The following is a 26,153-nucleotide window of genomic DNA, read 5'->3' as shown; positions in this document are numbered from 1 at the left end:
CCTTTTCTTTTAGAAGATAGAGAAATGTGCCTTATATGTTTCTGGTTACTTAAACAGGGTATTCTATGACAGATTAACCTGTCATCTTTGAAATGAAATTAGCAGTAGTGGTATTTTATTATGTATGTTGCACATAACATGATATGCCTTATGGAAGGCCTAGTGCTCTGGATGGTGTTTCATCCTGTGGCTCAAAGAGGAAAAATATGAAAAGAAATAGAAAACAGTAATGTAATCATTGATAGAAAAAAATGATGAGAAGACTGAAGCAAATGGGATTGTTTGGCCAAAAAAAAATTTGTGAGTGTTTGTGAATGCATTTCACTTCACCCTTCTGCCTGTTTTGTTCCAAGCCTCCTCTTGACAGCTTTGCTAACAGTTTATTTTGTTGCTGTGGTGACTAAGCCATGGAGGAGCTGATATTTGGAGGTTTCTGTGGAGAGTACCAGGAGGTTTGGGACTCAGCTGTATTGAGCTCTTGGCTTTCCTCGAACAGGTCTGGTTTAGGTGGCTGCATATGGTGAAATTCTCCACTGAGGGTCAGGAAGCCATGCCAGAAGTTAAAAGTGTTGGTTTCACCTTGTTGCAATAAATTACAGAGCAATCATAAATGATAGGAAGGAGTTTGATGAAGTGGGTGAGGAACAATTGATGGATTACTTTAGTTAAAATTACTTAGAGCCCAGTCCAACTCCCACTGAAGTCAATTAAATCGTAGCTGGATCAGGGCCAGAATGAGTCAAATTCAATTATTGTCTTAACTGTAAACATTTGAAAGCACAATACTGTAAGGTAGTTCAGTATTTAAATTACATTAAAACAAAAGCATTTATGAAATCCCAACTGATTTTATTTTATTTGTACAGCCCTATTAAAAGCCTTTTTCTTGTGGCTGGGACAGAGATCTCTTTGGCTGGTGCCTAATCCCCAGAGCACCTGTCTGTTGTGAAGAGATGTCCCAGCCATTGGTGCTGTAAATGAATTTGTCCATCACAGACTTGCTGCTGAAGTGATTGCATCAGAAGAGGCAGCAAAGAAGACTGAAAGGAGATTGTAGAAATCCCACTGCTTTTTCATCTAATTGTCAAGATTTAGAGAGCTTACTTGTGTAAGTACCAGCTCATAAATTAATGAAACTTTTACATGAGCTGATCCCAAATTCCAAAGCTGGAATGGTTATGGGTATTAATCTGTTTCTCAGCTGAACAAAGTACACCATCCAAAATATTATTTAAAAAGAAATAATCTACATGATAAAATAGAGGATTTAGAAATGAGTTCAAGTATGGCAGTGTTTTCACAAAATTGGGCAGATTATCTTTTAAATCATTATTATCTTTTAAATTGTAATTCACATGGTTCCTTTAAGACAACTTACGCATTTTTAATACATTCAGGATCGATTCTTTTCATTTATCATCCGAAATTTTCTTCCCTGTCCATTTTCCAGCAGAGCCAGGGAGCAGCTCTGAGTTGCAGATGTAAGGTTTCCTGGCTTGCATTTGTCTGCTTGTCTTGGGAGGTCAGAGCTCCCAAGTGCCATCCCATCAAAACCTTGGGTTATGGCAAGCTGTGCAGACAGCAGGGAATGTCTGTGCACTGGGATCATTCCCATCTCTGGGTGAGCTAAATTCATCTCTGCACAGATGATCTCCCAGCCCATGCCAAGTCTGCAGGTGTGGGATTGATCTGGCTTGGTCTCTTGGTCTTTGTAGCGGTTGTGCTAAAATTAAAGATAGGGCCTGATCCTGGTTTTCATGGCATGACATTGCTTTGGCTCTGTGAGAGGTTCTTTGTGGAGGATGGAGGTGCTGGACATGTGTGGAAATGGAAAAGATGGTTTGACTGCATATGCCCAGCATGCATGGGAGTGCTGGAGTGTCTTACTGCTGTGTGCTTGGCTCCATGGACTGGGCTTTGGTCTGGAAAACTCAGTTTGGCAAATAATTTCCTTTTCTTTTGTGCTTGCACAGTTTTTGTAATTGTTTTGTCCTTTCTGTTTTCCATGCTTTCTATTAATAGCAGGATCAATTAATAGCTCCCACTGTCACATTCTACTGAGTTGGCAACTATGAAATAGAAATTTGGCCTTCAGAGAAGGGAAAAATTATACTCATCCAGCAGTTTTAATCAAGAAAAAAGGACAGAACTGTGATAAACCTTAGTACAGGACTTCTGTGGCACATACTCAACCATGGAAAAATAGGAAAAATACTGCTCCTTCTCTTCCCTGTCACAGAGCAAAACCACTGCCAGGAGAGCAACGAGAGACTTTGATGGCAACTGGTGACTCTGTAGCTTTAATATGTTTGAAAAAGCTGATTTCTGTGACCTATTACTCCCTTTTCAGCATTAGCACAATTAATCATGATACAACTTGCAAAAATGCATTAAAATCAGTTGGCAGCTTTTTAAAACCTGAGCATTGCTGTTCCCACCTCACAGACACTGCTCAGCACAGCCTTGGCTCAGCACCAAAGTCACCTTTGGGGGTTCCTTTGGAAAAGCAAACCCATCAATAAAGCTCTCACCTGCTCGTGGTTTTTATCTCTGAGCTTCACCCACAAAACAAAAGTGATGCTTTCCTGTAGTAGATTACAGGATAGAAAATTCTTTTGGCAGTGAAGGATACTGAGAAGCCTTTCATTCATCACAGTGTCTTGATGGTGACTTCAGTTGAAGAAAACCTTTCCTTTAGAAGAAATACCTTGGGAAAACTCCTGACAGTTCTACTTCTAGGAAGTAGAGCCATTGCTGAATTTCTGAGTACTTCAGGTGTGATTTTGCCCTGTGCAGGGCTGGGAGTTGAACTGGATGATCCTTGTGAGTCTCTTTTAAATCAAGATAGTTTTTGATTTTAACTCCTTGCTGATGATTTGCTGGGATGTATCCCACTCTACTCTGAACCAGTCATGCCTATGAAGCATTTGCTAAGTATTTCTTACATATGGAGTAAATGATAATGGAATTGCTGCCACCACCCATTGCTGCAATGTTAATTAACTGAAAAATCCACCCAGAAGAAAGTTAAGTGTTCATTTCCAGTACCTGGTATGTAGCTTTAGTGTAATTTAAAATACGGTGGACTATTAATTTGTCTTCTCAAAATGTTTGTTTTCCCCAAAGCTAGTCATGGGTCATTTGCCTCCAGTAACTGATACCAACACTGGAAATATTTGTCCAGTTGATGACAAACTGAAGTGTTTGACAAATTATCAACTCTGGTTAACCTGGGGCCAGTTTACACCTCAGAAGAAAATTCAAATACACCTCATCTAGTTTTTCTCCACAAGAATTTTCTTCATTGGGGTGTTTTCACTTGTTACAGCTATCAGTAAATAGTGGGGCTTAGGTACTTTTGCCTGCTGCATGGATGTCCAAATACTGCTTTTCTCAAGACCTCTGTATTTTCCTTGTGTCCCCACTTATTTTCTCCTTGAAGTCAATAGAAGTTTTGGGTGTGTAGAAAAAGAAAAGGAATTGCATCAGACTGCAAATAAATGACCATTTTCTGAGCATTCATTTAGCTGGCAGCTTGGGACATGCTGTGTTGGGAGCAGGGATAACTGAGTGGAGCTGGGTTTTGCAGAGCCCAGGGAAGAGCTGAGAGCTTCGCAGGCAGCGCTTTGTGCTTGGGCCATCCGTACTTGGCTTTGTCCTTGAATTCATATGTGACATGGAGCCAGTTGAATTCCTCATCCTTCCCGTTTTTTAAAGAAAAATGGTGGTCCTTTACACATTAGCATTTTAAATTCCTTTGCTAAGAAATGCAAGAGAAGCCCAAAGTCATATGGTCAGTGGGGACTGTGTATGTTTAACTGTGTTCTTCATGAGTATTAATTAAGTACAAGTAAAATCCTGTTGTTTTTTCCCAACAGAGGGAATTCTGTAGGAAGGAAGAGACTTCCCCATAAATCACTTTAAGATAGGTGTTAAGACAAAACCGTGTTTATTACTTTGCAAGAGTTTCAACTCTTTCATCTCCATTTTTTATCCATCCTTTGTCTCTTACTGGATTTTTACACTCAGTCCATGCCCTGTAGGGTTCTTCAATTTGCTCTTTTGCTATATTCCTTCCCTTATCTTCCCTGAGCTCTTTGTTCCCTCGCACAAACTGCACCTGAGAGTGTTCAAGTCGAACTTTTGAACCCATGATGTCAGGTTGGTTTGGAATTAAGCAAAACCAGTTTGCCTATCCCTCACTGCAAAAGGGTTAATCCTCTAAACTATTGAGAGACAAGGGCAGGCAATTGTGAAAGGAGCCCCTGTTTTATAAGCATTTGTATTGCCAGTTCTTGAATGCCCATAATAAGCAGGTTGTGCTGTGATTAATGACTGTGTTTTACATGCTGACGATGGATGATGTGTCTCATTGGAGAAGCCATTTATTTTTATTCAGGCTTCTCACCCCAGCAGCACTGAAAATGAGATGTTAACATCCTGGTGGGAGTATGTTTCATTCTCAGCAATTTAATGAAAGGTGACCCACAGAGAGGAGAAAATAATTTAAATTTGCCTTTCCTTTGCCTCCTTTTAATGTGTGAGAAGACAACTCATAAAATTATTTTTTTCATATGGGGTTTTTCTTTTTCTTTCATGATTCTTACTTTGTTCCCTCCGAATTGGAAACTAGTAGGAATGTGTTGTCATTCTGAAACTTTATGCATTCGAAGGGGCAAGCTATTCAAGTGCCTTAAACTTTGTTTTCTTAAATTTATTTTTAGTAGAGGACTAAAATAATTTGAAATATTTTGTTATTTGAGCCAATTTTTGTATCAGATTATAAGTTTCTGATTTTGCTGCAGTTTCAATTGCACTTTTCCCTCTACTTTGTCATTTTGTATGTGTAAAGGATGTGATGGTAGAGTGTGGTGGTTGGAATACACAGAGTGGACACAGAACTCACCTTTTTATTAACCAACTATATATTTATATCCATATGGATTCAGCATTGCATCCATCTAATGTCAAGTCTTTAACTTCTGTAGAATGGCTTTAAGTAAGGAGGAAAAAGACTTTTAAAAGTACTTTTTAATTAATTGGAGAAAATCTGTTTCAAGGCAGTGAAATGGGATGCAGGGTCCAAGCAAATCTTTCAGAAGCTCTACATAAAATGAAAGCCCTTGGATCTCCTTCCCATCAGATCTCCTGGGATGGAAACAGGGACAGCTGTAGGCAACGCATCAATACTTCAATAGAGAGGAAAAATGGGATTAAAAAAAATTAAAATTGAAACAGTTTTTCATATGAGATTCACCAAATGTGAATTAAAGGCTCTTTTGAGTCTCAGAATTTAAAAGCTCCCTCAGAACTATCACACCATTGCTGAGCAGAGCATACCAATTCCCATGATGGGTCAGCAGTGTTGGGTGTTTTCATCAGAGAGCAGTAAATGTCAATAATTGCCTAAATTCTCTGGACAGCTTAATAACATTCCAGGTGGGATACAGCCCCTATTTCAGAGCTTAATGAAAACACTGTCAGTGTAAAGATTTTGTCTGTCTGCATGTGGAAATGCCAACTCTAATATGTGTTTCATCCCAGCACAGCCAAATCAGAGTCTGGTAGTGGTGAGATTTGGGAGATACATAAAATATTCCCTGCAGAATTATTTAGATCGGCATCATGTTAAAATTGGCAGGGATGGCTGATCCCAGGCAGAATGTCTTTCTTGGGTAAAAAGAACTTTTTTAAAATTGAGCTTAAAAAAGCTATTTTTGTTGGGAAAGCCACACGCTGTATCTGTGCCTCTTATTGGAGGAGTTCCCCTGGAAACATTACTGCTTGCACAAGAACAGGACACATGCATTGCTTCAAAATTAACATACATATTAATGGCACATTAAAGAATTTCATAATCGTGTGACACAAAAGAGAGTTCTTGACACAGCACTCATGCAATGCATTAATGCAAAATGTCTGCAGCAAGCTGGGAGATAGCAACACCTCTGCCTCCTCTCATGGCTGCTGTTGAGTCCTTTCCAGGCCATATCACTGGTGTTATTGCCCTCATTTTGCATGTGGGGAAAACAGAAGTCCAGTGGGATTCAGGGAGTTGGCTGAGACTGACCATTAAGGCAATGCCAGGAAGGGAGATATTGTGGCTGACGTCCTCTTTCCCCAAAATCTACATCCAAGTGAACAGAACTTTGTTTGTTTGGTTCTTTTATGGGACAGAGTAAAGTTGGTGGGAATGTGACAATACCCCATTAGCCTGGAGCTGCTTCTTATGCTAGTGGGAATTATACACCCACCTACACATGAAGGGAAGAAAGGGCTGTGTTGTTTTTTGCCTGTTTTGTAACTGGCATTGGAATGAGATTATGAATCCCCAACATCCCTCTGGAACTCAGCAGCGCCACGTTTCCCGGTGACAGGGGCTGTAGGAAACTCGGAGGAGAATCCGTGAAGGATGGCGGGTGATAACCAAAGGTTTGATTTCAAATCTTAGATTGAGGGAGGGTTTTCCATTTGGATCCCTAAATTTCCCACCTCAATCCCTAAATCAGAACATTTCCAGGGGCATGTTTGTAGTTCTGGATTGAAGCTGTTTGCAACAGTTATCCTTCTAACATTTCTGCACATAAGGGCATTTGTTCACAATTAAGGCTGAATTTGAGCACTGTAGAAACCTAATTCCATCCATTATGATTAATTAGGGCATTATCTCCATCTGACGTCTAATCTAAATTTGTCTGGAGATGTGAAAACAGTGTTTCTTCCTATCAGAACAGAAAAAATCACACAGATGAATGTTGGACATGAGTGAGGGCTTGCATTTGGAGATCATCAGATCATGGAATTCCAGAATGGTTTGAGTTGGAATCTCATCTAGTTCCAGCCATGGGCAGGGACACCTTCCACTATCCCACCTTGCTTCCAACCCCATCCAGCCCAGCTTTGGCCACTTCCAGGGATGGGGCAGCCTCAGCTGCTCTGAGCAGGTGGAGGTCACAACAGCTGGAGCTCACCAGCTGGAATCTCTGGCACATCCTTCTGTCAGGGCTGTGGTATGGATGCCAGGAAAACCTTATCATCGCTTTTCTGGCACATACCTGCTTTCATCCCTCCAAAGCACTTGGCAACTCTGAGGCTGACATTTTTCTCATGCAACTGCTTATTCTGTATGTGTCCATTTGGGGACTGCCCATCCTTGAGACATTTTCAGCTTATTTTTTGAGATTAGATGAATTTCTGTAAGAGGGAAACTTGATTTTTGTTTCAGCTGAAAAACCCCAATATGCCACTGACATTGGAATGAGCACAATGGGTCTTGGCTCCCATCAATCAGCTTGCTGGGAGACTGGGGTATTACTGGTGGGAGCATCCACCTCCTCATGTCCATATGGACACTCATGTCTGCAGGCAGAGGTGGAGATGGAACCATGACTGATGGTTTTTGCAGCATCTTCAGCTCATGACTGACTTTATGTAATACAGAGAGTCCTGAAGTCAAGGAAGCTGCTTCAGGAATGAAGTTGCCAGGACTTTTATGATTGATTTTTATGCTGTAGAATCGTTGGCAGTGAAAAGTTTCTGTAACCTGGAAATCCAGCTGTGTATTTCCAAAACGTGAAAGCTTAGTTGTCCTAAACTCATTCTCTTTCATTTAAGATTGGATCTGTAAGGTGACATGGGCGTGCTGTTACTTGATGTGAAGAGGATAAAAATAGCCATGCCCTGTGCTTATGGAAGCTGTGACATAGTCAGCTTACTCAAACAAAAAGATCAGGTTTGGAGGAAATCCTCTTCCAGGGTGCTCTAGATTCTGTTAGCAGGGTTTCAGCTTCCTGGAATAATGCTGGGATGTCCATTATCCTCAGCTTTGTTCCCTGTGCATGTCTCTCCTCCTTACCCCAGCCACCAGAGATGGGTTAAGACCATTGATCTAATTGTCAACCACAAAGGACAGGCAGGCTGTGAACAAAACTTGCTCGTGTATCATTTGCATCCTTCTAAATTGCATTGTTTGTGCAGCTGTTCAGCCAAATTAGCCACAGAGTTTATTTTTGTCCATAGAGGAAACAGAGATGGGTTTTCTCTGTATTAGGGCAGATGCAAAATTAAAGAATCATGTATGCAGCTCAGACAGACCAAGCTCTCTCCTAAATGTGTCCTGATGGGGGCAAAAGAATCATATATCCAGCTCAGAGAGACCAAGCACTCTCCTAAATGTGTCCTGATGAGGGCAAAATTATTAATAAAGCAACCCTTGAGATTATAAGCCACAACTATAAGAGGGAAAAGCTTTGCCAAGATGTGACAGATCCATTTCAGGTTAACACTGGCACTTGTTGAAGTCCCCCTTTCATTTCAGCGGGTAGGAAAAGAGCTGGATGTGTGTGTATTTTAAACACTGATCCACTATTCTAAGAAGGAAAAAGTGTTTTCCAAAGGGTCCATCAGGCAAAATTTACACAGTCTGGTGTTGAGAAACAATTGCACTCTCTTTCTTTCCATGTGTCACTCTCAGCAGTGTGTTTTAGAGCCTTGGGACAGGAAGAGGTAGTGATATTTATGGCCAGCTTTCTGCTGGATCTCACACAAGGGTGGGCTTGAGAAACTTGAAGAGTGCTTTTGTGTGCACAGCCTGTCAGCTGACCAAGGCTGGTGTTTGCTTATGGATGCTGTGATAATAATTACAGAGCAGGAAGGGGGGGACTGATTGATTTATGTGTCCATGGCATTGTGTGTTTGATCTTGGCTAGAAACTGTGAAATCCTCAGAGAAGGCAGAATCATTTTTCGGATGTGTGAGGATGTAAGAATGGCCATAATGTGTTGGCTCAAGGGCCATATAGACTCAAAACTTGGGCAGTGGCCAGGGAGGGATGCTTGGGGAGCAGAACAAAGCACAGGACAGGACTTATCCTTTTATCAAACTCCACCCTCTCAGCTAGGATGAGCTGTTTCACCATCAAAGTCCAAATCTTATTCCTTGACCAGTGACACCACCTGGAGAGAGGAATCGATTTGGCCTCTCCCAGTGTCCCATGATGTCTGGTCATGTCTGTCATTGGTAAATTGTTGCAACTTAAGCTGAGACACCCTGAGAGTTCTGGTGCTGTGTTCCCCCTCCATCCCCAATAGTCAAGACCAGAAACTTCCTGTAAATCCACCCTTTAGAGCTGTTCCATTCTCTCATCCTTTGGCTGCTTCACATGTGAAGTCTGGGTCAGTGGATGATGAGTTCTAGTGCTGAGCCTTCTCCACAGTGATGGAGAGAACTCTTGACTGAAGTATTTAACATGACTCAGTTCAAAAGAAAAGAGTTTCAAGCTGAAGTTGGCTTAGTGGACCCAAAGTGTCCCTTGGTGCAGATTTGGGCAGGGAGCTGGCAGATTGTATCCCGGAATTTCCCTGCACTGTCTGAGTGTTGTTGTTTATGGAGATGTGCTGGGATTGATGTAGCCCAGACTTAGAACTCCCTCTGAGTCCAAGCAGTTAGAGTCTGGAATGGAGGTTCACTTCCAAGCCTGCCTTCCCTTGGGAGCTGTTTGAAGTCACAATGGCCTTGGGCCCACGTATCCAATAAATATTAAGGCAGATCTGCTTGTGTTCAGAGCACCTCCTTTCCCACTGAGAAGGATTTAAAGGACTCATCAGCTAAAGATGGGGAATCCCAGACAGAGACCCTTTTGTGTAGCCTTAGAGCACCTCTCTGAGCCATGCTCAGGTTGGCTGGAGGGGGCAGGTTTGAGTCAAGGGGGTCCCCATCCAAAAGGCAGGTTGTCATTTGAGTATGTGAAACAGAAAAATTCAAAGTACAGACGTGGTCTGTGTTCTGATTCGTTCTCTGCTAATGAAGCCACAGTGCCATTACTTTTGCCACAAAGGATTTCTTGAGTGCTGGCCAAATAGATTCTTTAAATGCTTCTTTAAAACAAAATAAATCTTCCTTATATATAAATTTTCCTCCTCACTGAGGATCTGACAAGGTCCTGGCACACTCCTCTGCTTGACTGACAGCCTGGAAGAAAGGCTGCTCTGTGCAGGGACAGCAGCCTTTAGCACCAGGTGCTGCTGGCTTGTGTCTTTCCAGCATTTGGGAATAAACTCAGTGGCTGAGCATTGTTATCCCAGGATATCCCAGTGATTGCCCCAGGACAGCACAGCCAGGTCTTTCCACTCTAGCTTCAAAAGGTGCATTACCATCTCCTCCCCCACAATGGCCCTGAACAAAGCCAGTTTGTCAGAATGGTGATCGCCAGCCCTGCCAGAGGATCCCTGGTGCCATCCTCAGGGACCTGGCATCCCTGGAGACACTGCTGCTCTAGGTTAGTTTTGGATTGTGTTTTTAAGATGGATAATTGTCCCACATCCAGCCCTGTCCAAGGCAAGGTGCCTGTGGCAGCAGGGAGTGAGACAAGTCATGTTCAGGGGGGCTCTCAGGCTTCTCAGCTGTCCAAGGCCAATTACGTAGTGTGTGCAGGGCCTTAAACACACAAAAAAGTATGATATGAATATCAAATGTCATTAATAAGTAAGGATTAGTTATTTTTCTGTTGGTTTTTGTGGAGGCCAGCAGCATGCACGCCTTGCATCATTCAAATTTACTAATTGCTGTTATTATTGAGAAGAAATACAGCAATGTGTTGATAAATTGCTAATGGAGACAGACTTAAAACAGAAAATCTGGATCCTACAGAGTTGAGAAAATTTCCCCTGTGGCTTTGAAATTGGACTGAACTCAGCCACAACTCCAAGTGTCCCAGACCACAGGGAGCAGAAGGTGGAGTTGTGTCCAGCTCCAGTCATCCCTGGGAAGTTGTACTAGGATTTGCAGAGTGGGAGATGCTTTGGGAGGAGCATCTTTTAAGTCAACCTCCACCAACATCAGTGATTTTGTTTGCAACAGATTTAGCTAAAAACCTGATCCCCCCAAAAAGAGTGATTGAAGGGAAAAGGGACTGTTCTCTTAGGGTAGGTTAAACACGACTCCTGGTTGAGCCCACCTGAAAATCTGAGGTAAAATATTGACATTTGATTAGATGCCAATTTTTTCTCCCATTCTCACTTGGCTCATACAGAGGTGTAGACTCCTGAAGAGCTGGCTTTCAGTAAGAATGCCTAAAAAAAGGATCATTTTCCCTGTGCTAAAATTAGTTGCAATAACTTCCTTTGTTTTGTTTTGTCGTCTGTTTTCTTTCTGTGAGCACATGAGTGTGAAATCCTGGCTCCACTGAAGCTGATGGGTATTTTGCCATGGATATCAGTTAGGTCTGGATTTTTCCACAATGAAGAGAAGCCATTTGCTACATTTTTTGCTGTGTTGCTGAGTTGTATTTAATGTTTGCAAGACTCATGGTCCTTGTCAGATTAGTAGGGTTCATTGAAGTAGCAAAAGAATGTAGGGTTAATGTACCTGCAGTCTTTGGTTGAGGGAGCAGTTAAACTTTACTCCAAGGAACCTCACTGGTGCTATTTTAGAGTGTCAGCAGTGTCTGTTCGTGTTCCAGTTCTGCACTTAAGATTTCTGGGTTGATTGCTCTGCCTTCCAGTAGCTTCCATGACACAATTCCTATGGAAATTTTGTCTCTCTGCATTTTGGCTGAGTCTTAAGACTATTTTTGGAAGCTCTTAAAATGTCCCAGAAGTGCCCTTCACCTCTGCTCTTGTGCAGAGACTTTAGGTCTAGCTTAGCTACCACCATTTTCCACACACATCCAAAGAAAGAGAGCAAGTAGAAAAAGAAACCAAACCGCAGACAATTCTCCTCTCCCCAAACAAGGCTAAGTCTGTCACTCAGCTTTGAGGTGCTGGAGAGGAAGAATGGCAACAAAGAGCATTTTCAAACACTCCCAGTTCCAGGATTCCCATTTAATATATAATAGTCACAGAAAAATCTGCTTACAGAGCTGAGCTATGGCACTTGCAAAGGCTCAGAGGATTATCTGCAGATTTTCCAGCTCTTCCAATACTAAGAGAGGTATAGGAAATCTAAAAGAGTATCTGAGGGTTGTCTTTCCTAAAGACTGAAAAGGATGAGAAGAGAATCAGTGCCTGAACTAGTTGATAAAAAGGGATTCTGACAAATTACTTGTCTGCACTTTTCTGGCTAAGCTTTGTTTGCGAGGGATGCTAAAAACATCTAATTCCATACCTAGGTACCACCTCTAGGCTCAATTGCCTTGCTCAGGGGAGGCTTAGGGAGGCTTTGTTGCCATGCCTGGACTTCAGCTCTGAAGGACTGTGTGTGCCAGTGTGTTCCAAGGGCTGCTCCATGCAAATACATGGACTCACAGCTGGGAAGTGCCAAGCTGTCAGCGCTGTGATCGCTGCCTCATTAGCCCACCTCTGCCCAGGCTATAATTGGCTCAGGAGCAGCCATCCCCGGGCATGGCTCTGCTGCTTCCCATTCCGGAGATAGCGGAGGGATCTGTTCCCACCATGCTGCATTGCAGAAACATCACCCATGTCATTTTTTAAACTTGGGATTGAAGTGTTCATGAGTGTGCTTAGTGGGCCAGGCACCTTGGAAATGGCTAGATCAAGGAAGTCTGAGAGACCTGGCAATTGCCCTCAACCCTCTCCTAAGCACTTGTTCCTGAGAGAATGTGAATTTTTCTGGTATATGCACAGCCTTTTGCTGTTCTTTCCTTTCCTCTTGCCTTTATGTCTGTATCAGGGTGCTTGGTGGAGCACAGTGTTGGTCTTGCGAAGAACCCTTCTAATAGTTAATAAGAATCTCCCATCTCTGGGGAACTTCTCAGTGCCTAAGCCTGGTATAGAGGGAGCAGAGAAGGTTTAAATTTGATGTCATCAAAAATAGATTAAATAAGGTCTCACCTGACTGCAAGAATTGCTTTCCTGCCCTCAGTGGTGCTCCTAATGGACAAGTTAGGTGCTGCAGATCCATGTGCTGCCTGAGGAAGCTCAGCAGAGGAACAGAGCCCTTGTACAAGGGTCAGGTTTTCTCTCTGATCAACTTTTGGCAGGTCTGGCAGCCATAAGGCAAAGTCCCACTCTAACTGAGGGGATGCCATGTGTCCTGCAGCACACACTGGGTACCTGGCTGCTGTCTTTAAGCACTTGGCTCCTGGGCCTCATTGAGTTCCTGGATTGTACCAGGTCCCTCATGCTCTGGATGAGGTGGTAAAGTCTAGCTGAGATCCATGGAATTGGTATTGTTGGAAAATCTTTGCTTTTTGGGATCTGTGGTGGAAAAAGTCTATGTAATGGCCTCCCCACTAAAGAAACTGTGTGCGGTTCAACTAATTCTCAACGTTTCCATGCTTCTTTTGTTTTCCTTACTTCACTCAGGGATCACTTATTCCTGTCTGGAGACTGCCTGCTCCTTCAGCAAAATGAACTCAACTCCTTGGTTCTCTTTGTTTTGACACTCAGGAGATGAGAGATTTATAGACCTTCCTAAGTCATAAATTCATTTTCTTTTATTATTTACCTTTTGCTGCAGCCCATTCTGAGTGAGATTCATTCAGCCTCTGAGCAGGGCTGACTTGCCAAGAGGAACTGATCCATAAATCTTTCCTTCCTTTTTCTTTCTTGCTTTCCAAAACAACATTTGGAAACTAAGTTTGCCTGGGAGGAAAACTGTTCTTCCATTGCCGGCAGTCAAACCGTGCAACTAATTAGTGCTTTCTGTTCTCTCTTCCTTCTATTCCGTGTCTGTTGGGGTTGAAATTAAGCCAGGGACAAGGGGAGGTGGGGGTAAATAAGGGAAAATACTTGTTTCAAGTATTTATTTTTAATTACAACTTCTGCAAGGTGATCTGTCCAGTGGTGGTGTATCCACTGTGTCTTAGGTAGAGGTCAGAAGTTTAAAATAAGTTTATTAGAAACGTTCCAGAAGGTGAGAGGAGATGGTTTCAGATTGGTTTTCTTGATGTAACATCTTCTTCTTGTTGCTGCTGCAAAGAAAAACAAATGACAAAAAAAAATTTTGGATACATCAAACCATGATAGTTTTTTTGCAGAAATATCTGACATATAATTAGGAAACAGGAGTCCAGGGTTATCCTGTGTGTGGCTTGAGTATGCCAGTTTATGCCAAGGTGATGTGGGCAGTGCTTACTACAGATCTGTTATTCACTGTACAGTGTCTGCCAACGCAGATTTAAATAGCGAAGCAAAATGTTGTCAGATCATAGAAAATGCTCTGCAGATCCAATGTCTTTTTTATTTTTAGCCCTTGGTTAGTTTTAGCAGGAGTGGCCAGATGTTTGCTTTGTGGGGTGGACAGACATAAGAGCATTCTTACTGCTTGAAACTGAGATTATTCAAATCCTTAAAAAAGAACTACAGGAAAAAAATCTGTTGTTTAGGCAGTGCTCCTTCAGTAGTGCATAGTATGAAGTATGGGATTATACTTATTTTTCCCAAATATTTGAGAAGTATTCAGCAGCAGAGTGAGCCCAAGAATACCTGCTTTGGGGTGATTAAGATTATTCTAGTAGATAAAACTGGGACTTTTCTATAGAAAACCACATAGTCAGAGACCATTGTCCCTGTGAAGAGCAGTGAGACCTCCTGAATCCTAAACCACTGGTGGTTTCGCCACTGGAGTGTGGGGCCTCTTGACAGTTTTAGATGGAAATATTAAAATGCTTTAGGTGTTTTTCTAGAGTAGCAAATTCCTCATTTTCTGGTTTATATGGGCATCTTTTGCATTTTCATGTACAAAAGAGCAGTGGGTCAGAAAAAGTGCTCACGCAACAGTGCAGGTGAGAACGTGTTCAGTGGAACCATTGTGAAAGGCAGGTATGGAAAGAAAGAGCTCTTCACTCCCATTCATCCCAGTTTGGGAGACAGAGCGTGTCACAACAGTGCTGAGCAGACAAGAGCTGCCTGCCAGCATTTAATTTGTTGAAGATTAGGAAATTATTCCATTCTTACAATACCATGTCAGTCTAGAAGTACCTTTGAACTCCGGGGGATGAGGAGTTTAGATCTCGCCTCAGATTTCGTGGCGTTTGGAAGGCAAGGCTTTATCAGGGTGAGAACTGTACAGATGGTTTAAGGGGAGTCATGTTAGCAGTGTACCTAGAGACTATGGACTGGCTCACCTTCAGCTGCTTTGAACTTTGGGATAACTAGATCCAGAGCAGGACACTGAACTTGGGCTTCATTCTCTGGGAACTGAAAGCTTCCTTGTGCAATGTAGAGGTCAGTTATTTCTGGTTTGCTCTACGTGCAAGAGGCTGCTAAAGCATTGCCCCCTTTCTGACCTGTAGCTTTCTCCCAAAAAATATCTGCAGCCTTGACACTCATGTCTTTTCTAGATGCCATCTTTATTTCTTACTCTGTGCGACATCCATCCTGTGTCCTCACCAGGCTGAGGGCAAAAAACTGAGCAGTCTTGTGAAAGCTGGGCTGATCATGATGCTTTCATTATTTACAGTGGTTTCTAAAAGCCCTGTCACAACTGTTGGTGTCAAACCATAAGCAAAGGTTACTCTTGCAAGCACAAATGATAAACAAATACACAACACTTAGTGTCAACAGCCTCACAAATCTGTTCAGCACCTGGAACTCGAATCAGCCAGGCAGTTGTAAACCACGACTTGCGCAGAAGCAGCACTGTGGTTTCAGAAGGGCCGTAAATACATTTGTGACCTGACGTGGGCTCCAAAAATAAGCATGTGCTGAGCTTTTCTAAGTGTTTGACCAGGGCACAGCTGCTGGCTGCTGAGAATTTTAGAAAATGTATCTCCCCATTCAGGTGCTCAGCACTTGAAAACCCAGACCCAAACAACTCCGGTGTCATCTGCTTCTCTAATAACCACTCTTTTACCCTGCAAAAATAGCCAAGGCCTTGCTGGTCATCTTGAAAAGCAGTTCTTGTAATCCAAATCTTACCTGACTATTAGAAAAATAACCCGAAGAGACTTTTCTCTGTTTGATGAAGGCAGATCTTATGTTCTGGGACGATTGTAACCGCCCTCCCCTCCCTTCAAGCACTCCACATGCTGCTACCATGCCATACAGAAAAGAAAATATCCCTGGCTGCTCTGATATCAAATGACTTTGCTGACCTCCTTTGAAGAGAGTTTCTTGTAAAAATCCTGTCATCCAGAGGTGTCAGTCACTTGGAGCCTTTCAGGGGTTTCTGAGCTCAGATGATTTATTATTAATGAGTAATTTTGTGCTTTATGGAGAGCCCTGCTGGAAATGTATGGAAGTACAAAAGTATTGATTAATCAGTGATCTGGTGCCCAAAGTTACCCATGAGTGAGAACAGGAATGGGCTGTGGGATAAGGTTTGGAGCATGAACCTACGGAGGAGCAGGACCTCTGTGATGGGCAGGATTGAACCAGGACTCCAGAGCAGTGGATAGGGGGATGTAATAAGACTGGACCCACTCCTTTCTGGAGTAAGCTTAAGCTTAAGTCTCCTTATCCAGAACAGGGTAGAACTGGGATCCAAGAAGTCTGTTGGAGCCTGAGTGACCAAGCGCAGTTGTGTCCTGGGGCTGAGTCCCAGGACTGCTGCAAATGAAGACATCAACACACAATGTCCTCATGAATCCTATGGCACACCCAGGAACACCTCTCATGGTGGAGGTGGCCTCAATGTTCCTTCATAGGACTTTAGAAATTGAGAAACCCTTCAAGGAGGCAAGAGGGGATGATTTTTGGGCAAATTTGGCTGAAAGAGAAGAAATCGTCTCTTCTATGGGTGGGCCAGCAAGTTTTTTGTTGTCCCACAGTGTCAGAAATGAACAGTGGTGGGTTGACAAGAAGGACATAGGCTATGGGAGCAGCATCTGCTTTGTCTTCTGTTTAGCTGAGTGGTGTCAGAGGGGGCATAAATACCAGCATAGATTTTGTGAGTAAAGCAAAGGACAGAGGTGTAAAGCAAAGGACAGCACACTCTGTCCTAATTTATGATCTTTGAACAGCCACTGAAGTTGTAAATCAAGGCAAAATTTCCACCAGGTTACTCAGTGGTGCTGTAGATCAGCACAGTCTTCAGCTAGAAAAAATACCCAGAAAAAAAAGGTAGATAAGGCTTGACACAAGCTAAAGATTGGCTTGGCAAACCTGATCTCATCTCTCAAATGCTTCCTTGGTGGTTTAAGTGGAAAGCTTTACATTTAATGGAAGTACTTTGATTTTTAGTGTTGCGGAGGTGTGGAGGAGAAAGCAAGACTGAAGCCCTAGTCTGCCTAAACCCCAGTCTGTAGTCACAGCTATTTAGAGTTTTGACAATAGTTTCCCCAGCTTGCTTTTTAAGTGGCTGGATTTTGCACAACTTGCTGTGATTGAGGAGAGAAGCAACGATCAACAGTCTATGATGTTCTTTGATGTACCCAGCTCACCTAGGACCTGGTTCCTGTGATCACAAGCCTACAGCTGGGGAGAGGGCTGAGGAATACAGGTCATCAGCAGGCCAGGCTGGGAACTCCTTTCTTCCACAGTGTGGAGTTACTCACCCCAACACACTCATTGAGGTCTTGAGATCATTATTTTCATTAGTGGTGATTCATGTGAAGGGTTTCACAATCAGCCTGCTGGTGTAATATGTTCCTTTCCACAGTCCCATTTATCTAAAGATCTCCAAATACTTTGTGTACATTAAATTTTAATCCATATTTTACCATCAGTGATGTAGGTAAGGAGGATTGTTTCCATCTTGCAAATGAGGTAAAACGAGGTACGGAGCAAGAAAGTGAGTTGCCCAAGACTCTGCAGGTTGTATATCTGACACTGAGTTTACGTTTCCCGTATGTAGCTCAATTTCCCTGCCCAAACTTTAAAGGAACATTCAATTTCCTGGGGCTAAGGCTGAGCAGGAATTTGCTATAGTTGTAAATCAGAAGGCCTGATGTGGATCAGAACTTCCTCTAGTGTTTGGGAATGTTTGGATTTGTCATCCCAGAACAGCCCTGATCTCAAAAGATTGGAGCAGAACTGGTTTGTTTTTAGGGCTGGTATCAACTGGGTGGTGTAAGATGCAGCGTTCACTCAGTGAAGAACTCTTGGGGTCTATTCATCCTCGTCTTCCTGCATGGTCAGCGGGATCAGTGTGGGCAATGGAGGGCAAGGGTGGTTCTGATGCAGTTGCCCATTAGGGGATGGAATGAGCTGTGAACCAGACTCTGTTGTCTATTACCTGCAAGGGCAGGGGGACTATCTCAAGTGAACCCTGTCCTAGTTTCCCCAGGGAAACAAAGTTGGGAACAGATTGGGGATATATTTCATCCTTTGCTTGGAGTTCACTCTCTTGCAGTAATCAGACAGATGATTTCAGTGGTTATAATATCTCCTAAAAAAGGAGTGGAAAGGCAGTCCTTCCTTTCCCTGTCCTAGGGTTAGGATTAGAATTAGGGTTAGGGTTCCCCAGCCCAAGAAAAGCTGTGCAATTTGGGAGAAGGAACAGGTCCAAAGAGGTGAATATTCTTGCTTGTCCTTTAATAAGTAAATGGCAGAGCCAGGAAAGCCCTTCCTGTCTCCCTCCTCTCCCCTGCACTCGCATTGCTCAAACACAACAGCACTGATCTGTCCTTCATCTGCCTGTGCTTCCTCCCTGCCAGGCTCCCCTTCTCTCCGGGCCTACCCCCTCCTCTCCGTCATCACCCGGCAGCCGCCCGCGCTGCCCGCGCTGCTCCCGGCCGCCGGCAGCTCCCGCCTGCTGCCAGCCCAGCCCTGCGGGGCCGCCGTGGGCACGGAGGTTTCCCCCAGTGAGGCCCAGGGCAGCAGCGAGTCGGAGGCAGAGCAGCCCCCACCCCGCTCGAAGAAGCCGCGCCGAAGTCGGACCATCTTCACCGAGATCCAGCTCATGGGCCTGGAGAAGAAATTCCAGAAGCAAAAGTACCTCTCCACCCCCGACAGGTAGGTTGGTTGCTCAAACCAGGAGTAGGGATGAGCAAAAGGGATGCTCCAGCCCTGCTCAGTTGTTCCATGGTGAACATTCCCTGGCTGGGGGTGCTGCCTCTTGCTCCACCAAGTTGCCTCTGCCGTTGGCTGCGGCCATGGCAGGTAACCTGATTCAAATTCAAGGCTACTTTTCCTGGGATCAAAGGTGACACAAATAGATCATATCAGTGGAAATGTCAGATGATACACATGGTTGGGAGCAGTTCTCCAGACTCAGAGATCTCCTCAGAGAAGAAGGATCTCTGCCTTTCCAACTCCTGCTGCACACTTGAAAAATGATGGAGCCTGTGTCCCCCTGGGATCTGCTGGCTCATGGCTGTGTGTTCATGGTATCTTCAGCTGCTCCTGAGCTGGCTTTTATCCAGCACCGTGGGCAGCAATTCAGTGGGAAGGTGGTGGCCTGTTCATAAGGTTGGAAAGCAGAGCCTGGAGTTGAAAGGTGCCTTGCAAAGGCACAGGCAAGTTCTTAGGCACTGCTTGGTACCACATGGGCAAACCAAACTAAGAGAGATTTTAGCTTTTTTAAGGGCTTTGAATCCTACTCTGGAAATTTAAATTATGGAAAAATGACCCATCAAATTCCTAGGAAGTTTGTAAACCTGGAGAAGGTTTGAAAGGTATCAGGCCCTGCACTCCACAGAGGGCAGTGTCCCAATATTTAAATTGATTCTGAAGATGGCATTTTCTGCTCCTACTGCCTGTCACCAAATTGCTGCAGGTGAAAATTCCTGGTTGTAGCCAACCTGCCTCATGGAGTTTCAGAGTTCCTGCTATGCCTGCAATGACTCCTCACAGCTTCACATCACCAGATGGTTTGCTGAGGCACTCAAGGCTGGTAATTAATAATCTCATATGACTGTTCCTTGGCTTCATTGAGGACGATGAGCAATTCCTGCCCATGTACCACTTCCTCTGTGTTTGTTTCCTTGGGTTTCCAGGCAGTGCTGGTTGCACTGAGGTATGTGGCAAGAGATGGCAGCTGGTTGCAAGTAAACCAGGTGTTACCAGACATGATCACTAAGGCACAAAGGGTTGTCTAAGCCAAGCTTCTCTCTGTCAACAGCATGGCTGAAAACCTGGCAAAGCAGTGAATTGTGACCTGTGTTCACTTCTGCAGCTTTTGTCCTGGATAGAAGATTGTAGCCCTGGGAGGGCACCTGAAACCCCTGGTTTATCATCAGGGTAATGACTCTGACATGTTCTACTCTTAACAGTAATGGTGTCTTAGATCAATGGCTTCAGATGTGATGTAGTGGCAGAACAAGCCTGCAGGTCCAGAGTGAATCCGGAGTGGGAGAGAAGCATGAATCCTTGAGTGTGAGGTGGAGCACAGAGAGCTAGGGTGGGGTATGTGGGTGTTTACAAATGTAAATCTGGTTGCCCAAGGAGCCCAGGTGTAACAAAGCTTTCATTATGAAAAACTTGGCCTTCACAAATGTGTTTGCCCATCCAAAGGCAAGGAGATATTTGCCAAAAAGTCACAGAATGCAGAATACTGTGGAATGTGGCTCTGAGTTGGATCTGTCCCACCTGCAGGACTTGCATGACTCTGAGGTGCACTTTCCTGGCGTGGCTGAGGATTTCCAGCTCCATCCCTTGTGCAGCTCCATTACAAAACCACCAGATGCATGGTGCTATCACCTGTGGGGAAGGATCAGGAGCTACTCTGAGCCACATTTGCTTCATATCCTGGGCTTTAATATAGAAATAATGAATGGGTTCACATGAACTTGCATGGGTTGGAGATTTGTGAAGGATGAATCAGGATTATGGGCTGTCTGCCACATATACCCTGCAGCTAAACATACAAAAAATAAATTCACTTAGAAGCTTAAATTGCCTCAATAACAGAATGTATATTAAATTGATAGATTTAGATGTACTACTATTCCATGAGAAATGGGCAAGTACCATGATCCCCATTCTGAAGGTAGTGAAGGAGAAATATGATACAAAGAGTAGCTGATGCTGTGTGTCTGTTCCCACCTGTTTGCTTCAGACACCAGGGACCTGTTTTTCAGGGATGTGATGTACCAGTAGCTCCTAATTCATGGACAAACATAGAGCATCAGCAGCTGGAGTGCAACAGGTTCATGTCTCAAAGAGGGCAGACAAACCCTGCCATGTCTAGAAAAGAGAGCTTGCCAACACCTGCATCTTCCATAGCAGCATCCATCTTTGCATCCTAAATTCACGGGTTTTACCACTTCTGTGTGACCATTCTTGAGACAACTGATCAGAGAGAAACTGCTGAATGCTCTAACAGTGTTGCACTGCCTAGACCTGGCACCTGAGCTCCTCTTGGCTTAAGTAAACTCATTTTGTTGTCTGGTTTGTCTCCCAGGCTCGACTTAGCCCAATCCTTGGGGCTGACTCAGCTCCAGGTGAAGACGTGGTACCAGAACCGTAGGATGAAGTGGAAGAAAATGGTGAGTGGGTGCTTGTCATTTCTCCATGGCTCTTAAATGGCTCCTTGCAAATAACAGATTTGGAAGCTGAACATAGTAGAGTGACTTGTGTCTATTTATACCAAATTTTGTTTTATTCCTGATCATTTCTCACAGAGATGGTCTCTTTTTTTAAAGTGTTCATACTGCAAGTACATGTGGTGGGCTAGAGGGGGCTAAAGGCAGTAGGAGGAGGACAAAGCAAAGAGGTGAAAGAAATGAGAATAGAAGTGAGGGAAAAACCAAAATATCTCCTTCTGCATTTTTCTGCATTCCTGTGATCTCAGTGCTTCTGAGATTGGTTTTGTGCATAGAAAAAAAAGACTCTGTTGCTCTATGGAAACAGAGCAGTTTTGAGAGCTGATACTAATTTTTACTTCTCATATCTTTGTTTCACCTTTCACTTTTTCTCATCTTCATGGTCCTTTTCCAGTTAAAATGCTTTTTTATGAAGGTCAGCCACTCAATAAATGCTGGTGGGAGCATGATGCTGTGATATTCTCTAGTGGAGGTGTCTATGTTTTCTGATTTGGAGAGGAGATGCAGTCTAGGCTGTTCCATTGGATGCATATGGCACCTGCAGAAGTTACTGTCACTTCTAACAAATTTGGCATTACCTTGGATATAGATCCTTGGCTGGAGTGTCTTGTTGCTGCAGGAATGGTGTGTAGAGAGAGGGACTTAGACATAGGAACAGGATGTCTGAGACCAGCAGAGTTCAGAATCCTGACAGTTCATCTTTTTGCTCCAGGTGTTGAAGGGTGGACAGGAAGCTCCAACGAAGCCCAAAGGCCGTCCAAAGAAAAACTCCATTCCCACCTCGGAGGAGATTGAAGCAGAGGAGAAAATGAATAGCCAGGCTCAGAGTCAGCTGCAGGAGGGATCCCAAGCCTCTGAGGAGCCAAAACTAACAGAGGAAAACCCAGAAGTCCTGTTGGAGACAGAGAAGTCTCCAGAACATATACCAGAGCCTTCCTCAGAGGAGACTACACCATTAAGTTAAAAGGGAGAGAAAGGAGGGGAAAAGAAGAGAATAAAAAAAAAATCAAAGAGAAAAATCAAAACCAAATATATATATGTATATATATATTTAAATATGTATGTAGTGGTGTGAGTGTACATATATATATAAATATATATATATATATATATATATATGTATGTAGACCTTGTGCATAAGTCTGAAGATTGGTCACGTTGTGCCTTTGGGAATCAGCCATCATGGGCCAGGTGGAACGAAGACATCCCGTGGGAATGGTGCCAGCCTGTTCCTCTGGCAGGGGCCTGAGCTTTCCTGCAGGGAGGGCTGAGCCAGGACATTTCCAGGGAAAACCACACCAAGACAACTCCTTGAGAAGCCTGGGGCTCTCCCAGGCAGTGGGAGGCAGGTGTGTGGCCATGTTGGAGGGTCAGTGTGTTCCCTTGGCTTTATCCTTGTCTTGTGTGGTGCCAATGGACAAAGAGCTTGGCCTGGGCTCAGATCAGGGATAGCCAAGGAATGGGAGCTCTGACAGCACCATTTCCTTGTGTAACCAGCACTTAATTCTGTTAGGGATGGGCCTGACTTAAACAATTTTAGGAAACGGTTCAGACCCCCAGGTTTGCTTTGGCCCAGTTAAGATCAAAGCTTCCAAAGGGAGATCCATACCTGGGTCAGCTCCAATTGCCTCTCCTTGGGTGGTTTGGGTGCTGTGTCTGTGAATTTGCAGTGATGTGGGATAAAACTTGGAATGAAATGAGCATTTGGATATAAGTCTCCTCCAAAAGCTTTTGGGTGCTTGGATCTGGGACTTTTGCTTTAGGCCCACTTCTAATTTTTAGAGGGATTTTTTAAATGAACTGTTAAATGTTTTCAGGGTTTGGGGAAAATGGTGGATTTCCAAAGTTGCTGCAGGAAGCTGGCATTTGTTTAAGATATGTGCCAGGAAAAGATGTGCATCATGTTTCATAGAGTCTTGTTAAGAGTGCATTTTGCCCAAAGGCTGCAAGAGATGTATTAAGATAACTTTTATTTTTTAATTAAAAATAAAATACATAAATTAAACAGTTGCTGCTGTTGTTTCTCTTCCAGAGATTCTTATTTCAGAGTATCAGGCAGAGGCTTTTCTGGAATAGGTTTTTCTGTTCCAACAAAATCTGGAGGAAATAGAAATCATCAGATTTTCCTTAACATCACTCTACAACGTGCTCCGTGTAAACTATTTGTAGCACTTGCTGAGGGAGGTGAGGGTGTTGTAAATGCCACCTTGTCACTGGGTGAATGTGTCAGAACAAGGGCACTATTTTCTGTCACCTCCTCCAGTTTTGGACACATATTTAGTGGCTCTTTGTGGCTCTGTGAAGATGATTTCTGAATATCCCTTTTTTGGGATGGCAAGGATTCACACACAGTTCTCAAACGGTTTATCCAAGCAGTGTTGAGTGGGCAGAAAGGGATTCTTTTTCCCCCAGTTTCTTGCTCAGTGGTGTTTGGCAGTGTCTGATTCCAGCTCTGCATTAGCTCTGGGTAATCAGGTAAGATAAAATAGGTATTTGGTAAAGGATTTGTGCAGTTCATATCCATGGTTGAGTGTCTCAGCTTGGCAAGGCTTTTCCACGGCTGCCATGCATCCAACCCTTGCTGTTGTTTGTTCTCCATCCAGCCAGCACTGAAGATGTGCTTTAAAACTTGAAAACAGCTTTCAGAAAGGTAAAAATAAATAAGTCATATAAGCACAGTGGTGTTTGTGAGACATCCTGTCCTAGAACAGTGCTAATGTTAAAAAATGTGGGTTTCTTCTTTCCTTGAAGAAATGAATCTGTATAATCCTGCCTGGGGACTGACTTTTGAAATGGCTTAATAGAGAAATACTTTCCAGGTAATCCTCTTTGTGCTGCTCACTGTGTGTGTTTACAGTGTGTGAGACAGAGATTACACTTTCATGTGGTGAAACTCCAGCTTTAGCCAAGCCAGGGAGGGACATGCTCCACTCCCTGTGTGTCCAGTGCACAATAATCAGCTTGGAAAAGGCAGCCACTGGTGTAAGTGCATCGACAGGTTTGCACCTAAATCTAAGCCAAATTTACCAGAACTGGGCAACACTCGTTTGCAAGGAGCTTAGAAAATACCTGGGGTTTGTTACCTTTTAGCTCCTTTTTTTCTCTGTCACAGTGAACTAGAAATGGGATGAAACATTTCCCTCTTGCCTGTTCTGTTGCAAACACAGGCTGTGAACTGCAAAGTGTTTCCTCTGCCATTAAATGCATCAAAATTTAGTTGTCTTTGAACATTTTTCTTTCACAGAGCCCAGACATGCTTGTGACAGCCCCAGTGAGAGGCAAAGGTGGTGAGGCAGGATTTTGCTGGAGCTATGATGCAATGTCTGAGTTGTTGCACATTCTTTATCTGTGGATGTCTTTTTATCCCTCTTCTTTCCAGAATTGTGCTGTAGTTCAACCGTATCTATTGGACTAGAAATAACATTTAATTTTAAAAGGCCTGTGGCCTGTTTATACAGGAATTAGATTACATGGTCTATGAAATCTGTAATCGGCCTCTATTGTTCTTGGATAGTGGCATCAGCACTCCTATCTCCACAGAAAATGTTTCCACAAGTCTCAAATGCCACAGTACTCAGGGAGAGTGAAGAGAGCAACTGAGTGGAAATCATTTGTCTAATAATGAGTTTCACCATCAAGTTGCAAAAAAACTCTGCAAGAGTTTCTACTCAGTTGATTTGTAAGCCTGAACAGCTGATTAAATTGAATTTTGTGTGGTTCTAGAAACAAAAAGCTGACTGTCAGGGAAGGCATCAAAGATATTTCAGCTTGTCTGAGTCAAAGTGAAATATTTTGTAATGAATCTGTTCTCTTCCAGGCCACACTGGACAGGGCTTGGAGCAACTTGGGATTGTGGAAGATGTTCCTTCTCATGACAGGGGGTGGGACTGGATGAGGTCTAGGGCCCCTTCCAACCCAAACCATCCTGGGACTTTTTTAACTTAAAAAACCAACCCAATCAGAGATGTACTGTAAACACAGAATTTGGAAACTGCAGTGTTTTCTTCAACCAAAAGGTTTTTTATAAAATGTATAATACATTTGCTGAGTTTTTGCAGTTGTTACCTACTGGATTTGTCCAATTTGAAGAATTCTGATAGATTTACATAACAGGGTGGGGAAATAAACGTAGAAACTGGAAAAAACATCACTTTCTTGCCCTGAGGTAGGAAACGGAGTGTGGGGTTTCTTTGCTGTTCCCTGAAACTGATAAATATGAGAATACAAAATTTATAAGGATTTTAATGATAAGTTTCGAAGTCCCAAGGAAATCAAAGTTGGCCATTTTCTAACAAAGTGTAAAGTAAGTTTTACATAATGGCATTTCCCACTTCCCAGATGAAAATAATTGTTTCTGACTCAGCCCCACTTTACAGTAGGAACAGTTCCAGTGATTTTTTAATTTTTTTCCCCCTCATTAATCCCATTCTAATAATTTATGAGTCAGTCTGGGTAAAAATGCAATTCTCTTGCTGTCTGGGCTAGTTTTTCATGAGTCCACAAGACACTGAAGATGTTTTTATTCCTCTTTTGGCTGAGTAGCTATCTTAACATCTTATTTTTCAACATGATTATTTAAGTCCAGAATTAGCTCTTGAAATGCTCACTGCTGCTGCTCACACTGGATTACTTTCACTGATAATCCTTTGAGTGATCATGGAAAGCACATTCAGAATGTTTTGGATGGAGGGAGAGCAGCAGGGAAGAAATGGGGAAACCCATTTACAGCTCAACTGGAGTAAAATTACAAATTCTAGTAGACCTAAACATAGGGATCCCAGCTGCTGTTGGGAGGCAAGTGCTCCTTTTCCTCTTGCTTTAAGGTTTT

General features: G+C 43.3%; 1 protein-coding gene across 1 annotated transcript in view; it reads left to right on the top strand.

Annotated features, from left to right (window-relative positions):
• Positions 1 to 23,330, top strand: part of BARX2 (BARX homeobox 2) — a 33,288-nt gene extending 9,958 nt beyond the window's left edge. The window contains exons 2-4 of the mRNA XM_036397593.2: positions 18,497 to 18,794; positions 21,184 to 21,268; positions 22,038 to 23,330. Coding sequence (XP_036253486.1) covers positions 18,497 to 18,794; positions 21,184 to 21,268; positions 22,038 to 22,289 — 635 coding nt within the window. The 3' untranslated portion in view covers positions 22,290 to 23,330. The remainder of the gene's footprint in view (positions 1 to 18,496; positions 18,795 to 21,183; positions 21,269 to 22,037) is intronic.
• Positions 23,331 to 26,153: the final 2,823 nt, after the last annotated feature.

The sequence above is a fragment of the Molothrus ater genome, chromosome 22 (genome assembly GCF_012460135.2).
Source record: "Molothrus ater isolate BHLD 08-10-18 breed brown headed cowbird chromosome 22, BPBGC_Mater_1.1, whole genome shotgun sequence".
In the NCBI taxonomy this organism is placed as follows: domain Eukaryota; kingdom Metazoa; phylum Chordata; class Aves; order Passeriformes; family Icteridae; genus Molothrus; species Molothrus ater.
Note: the sequence above shows the minus strand (reverse complement) of the source record. Positions and strands in the feature narration are given on the sequence as shown.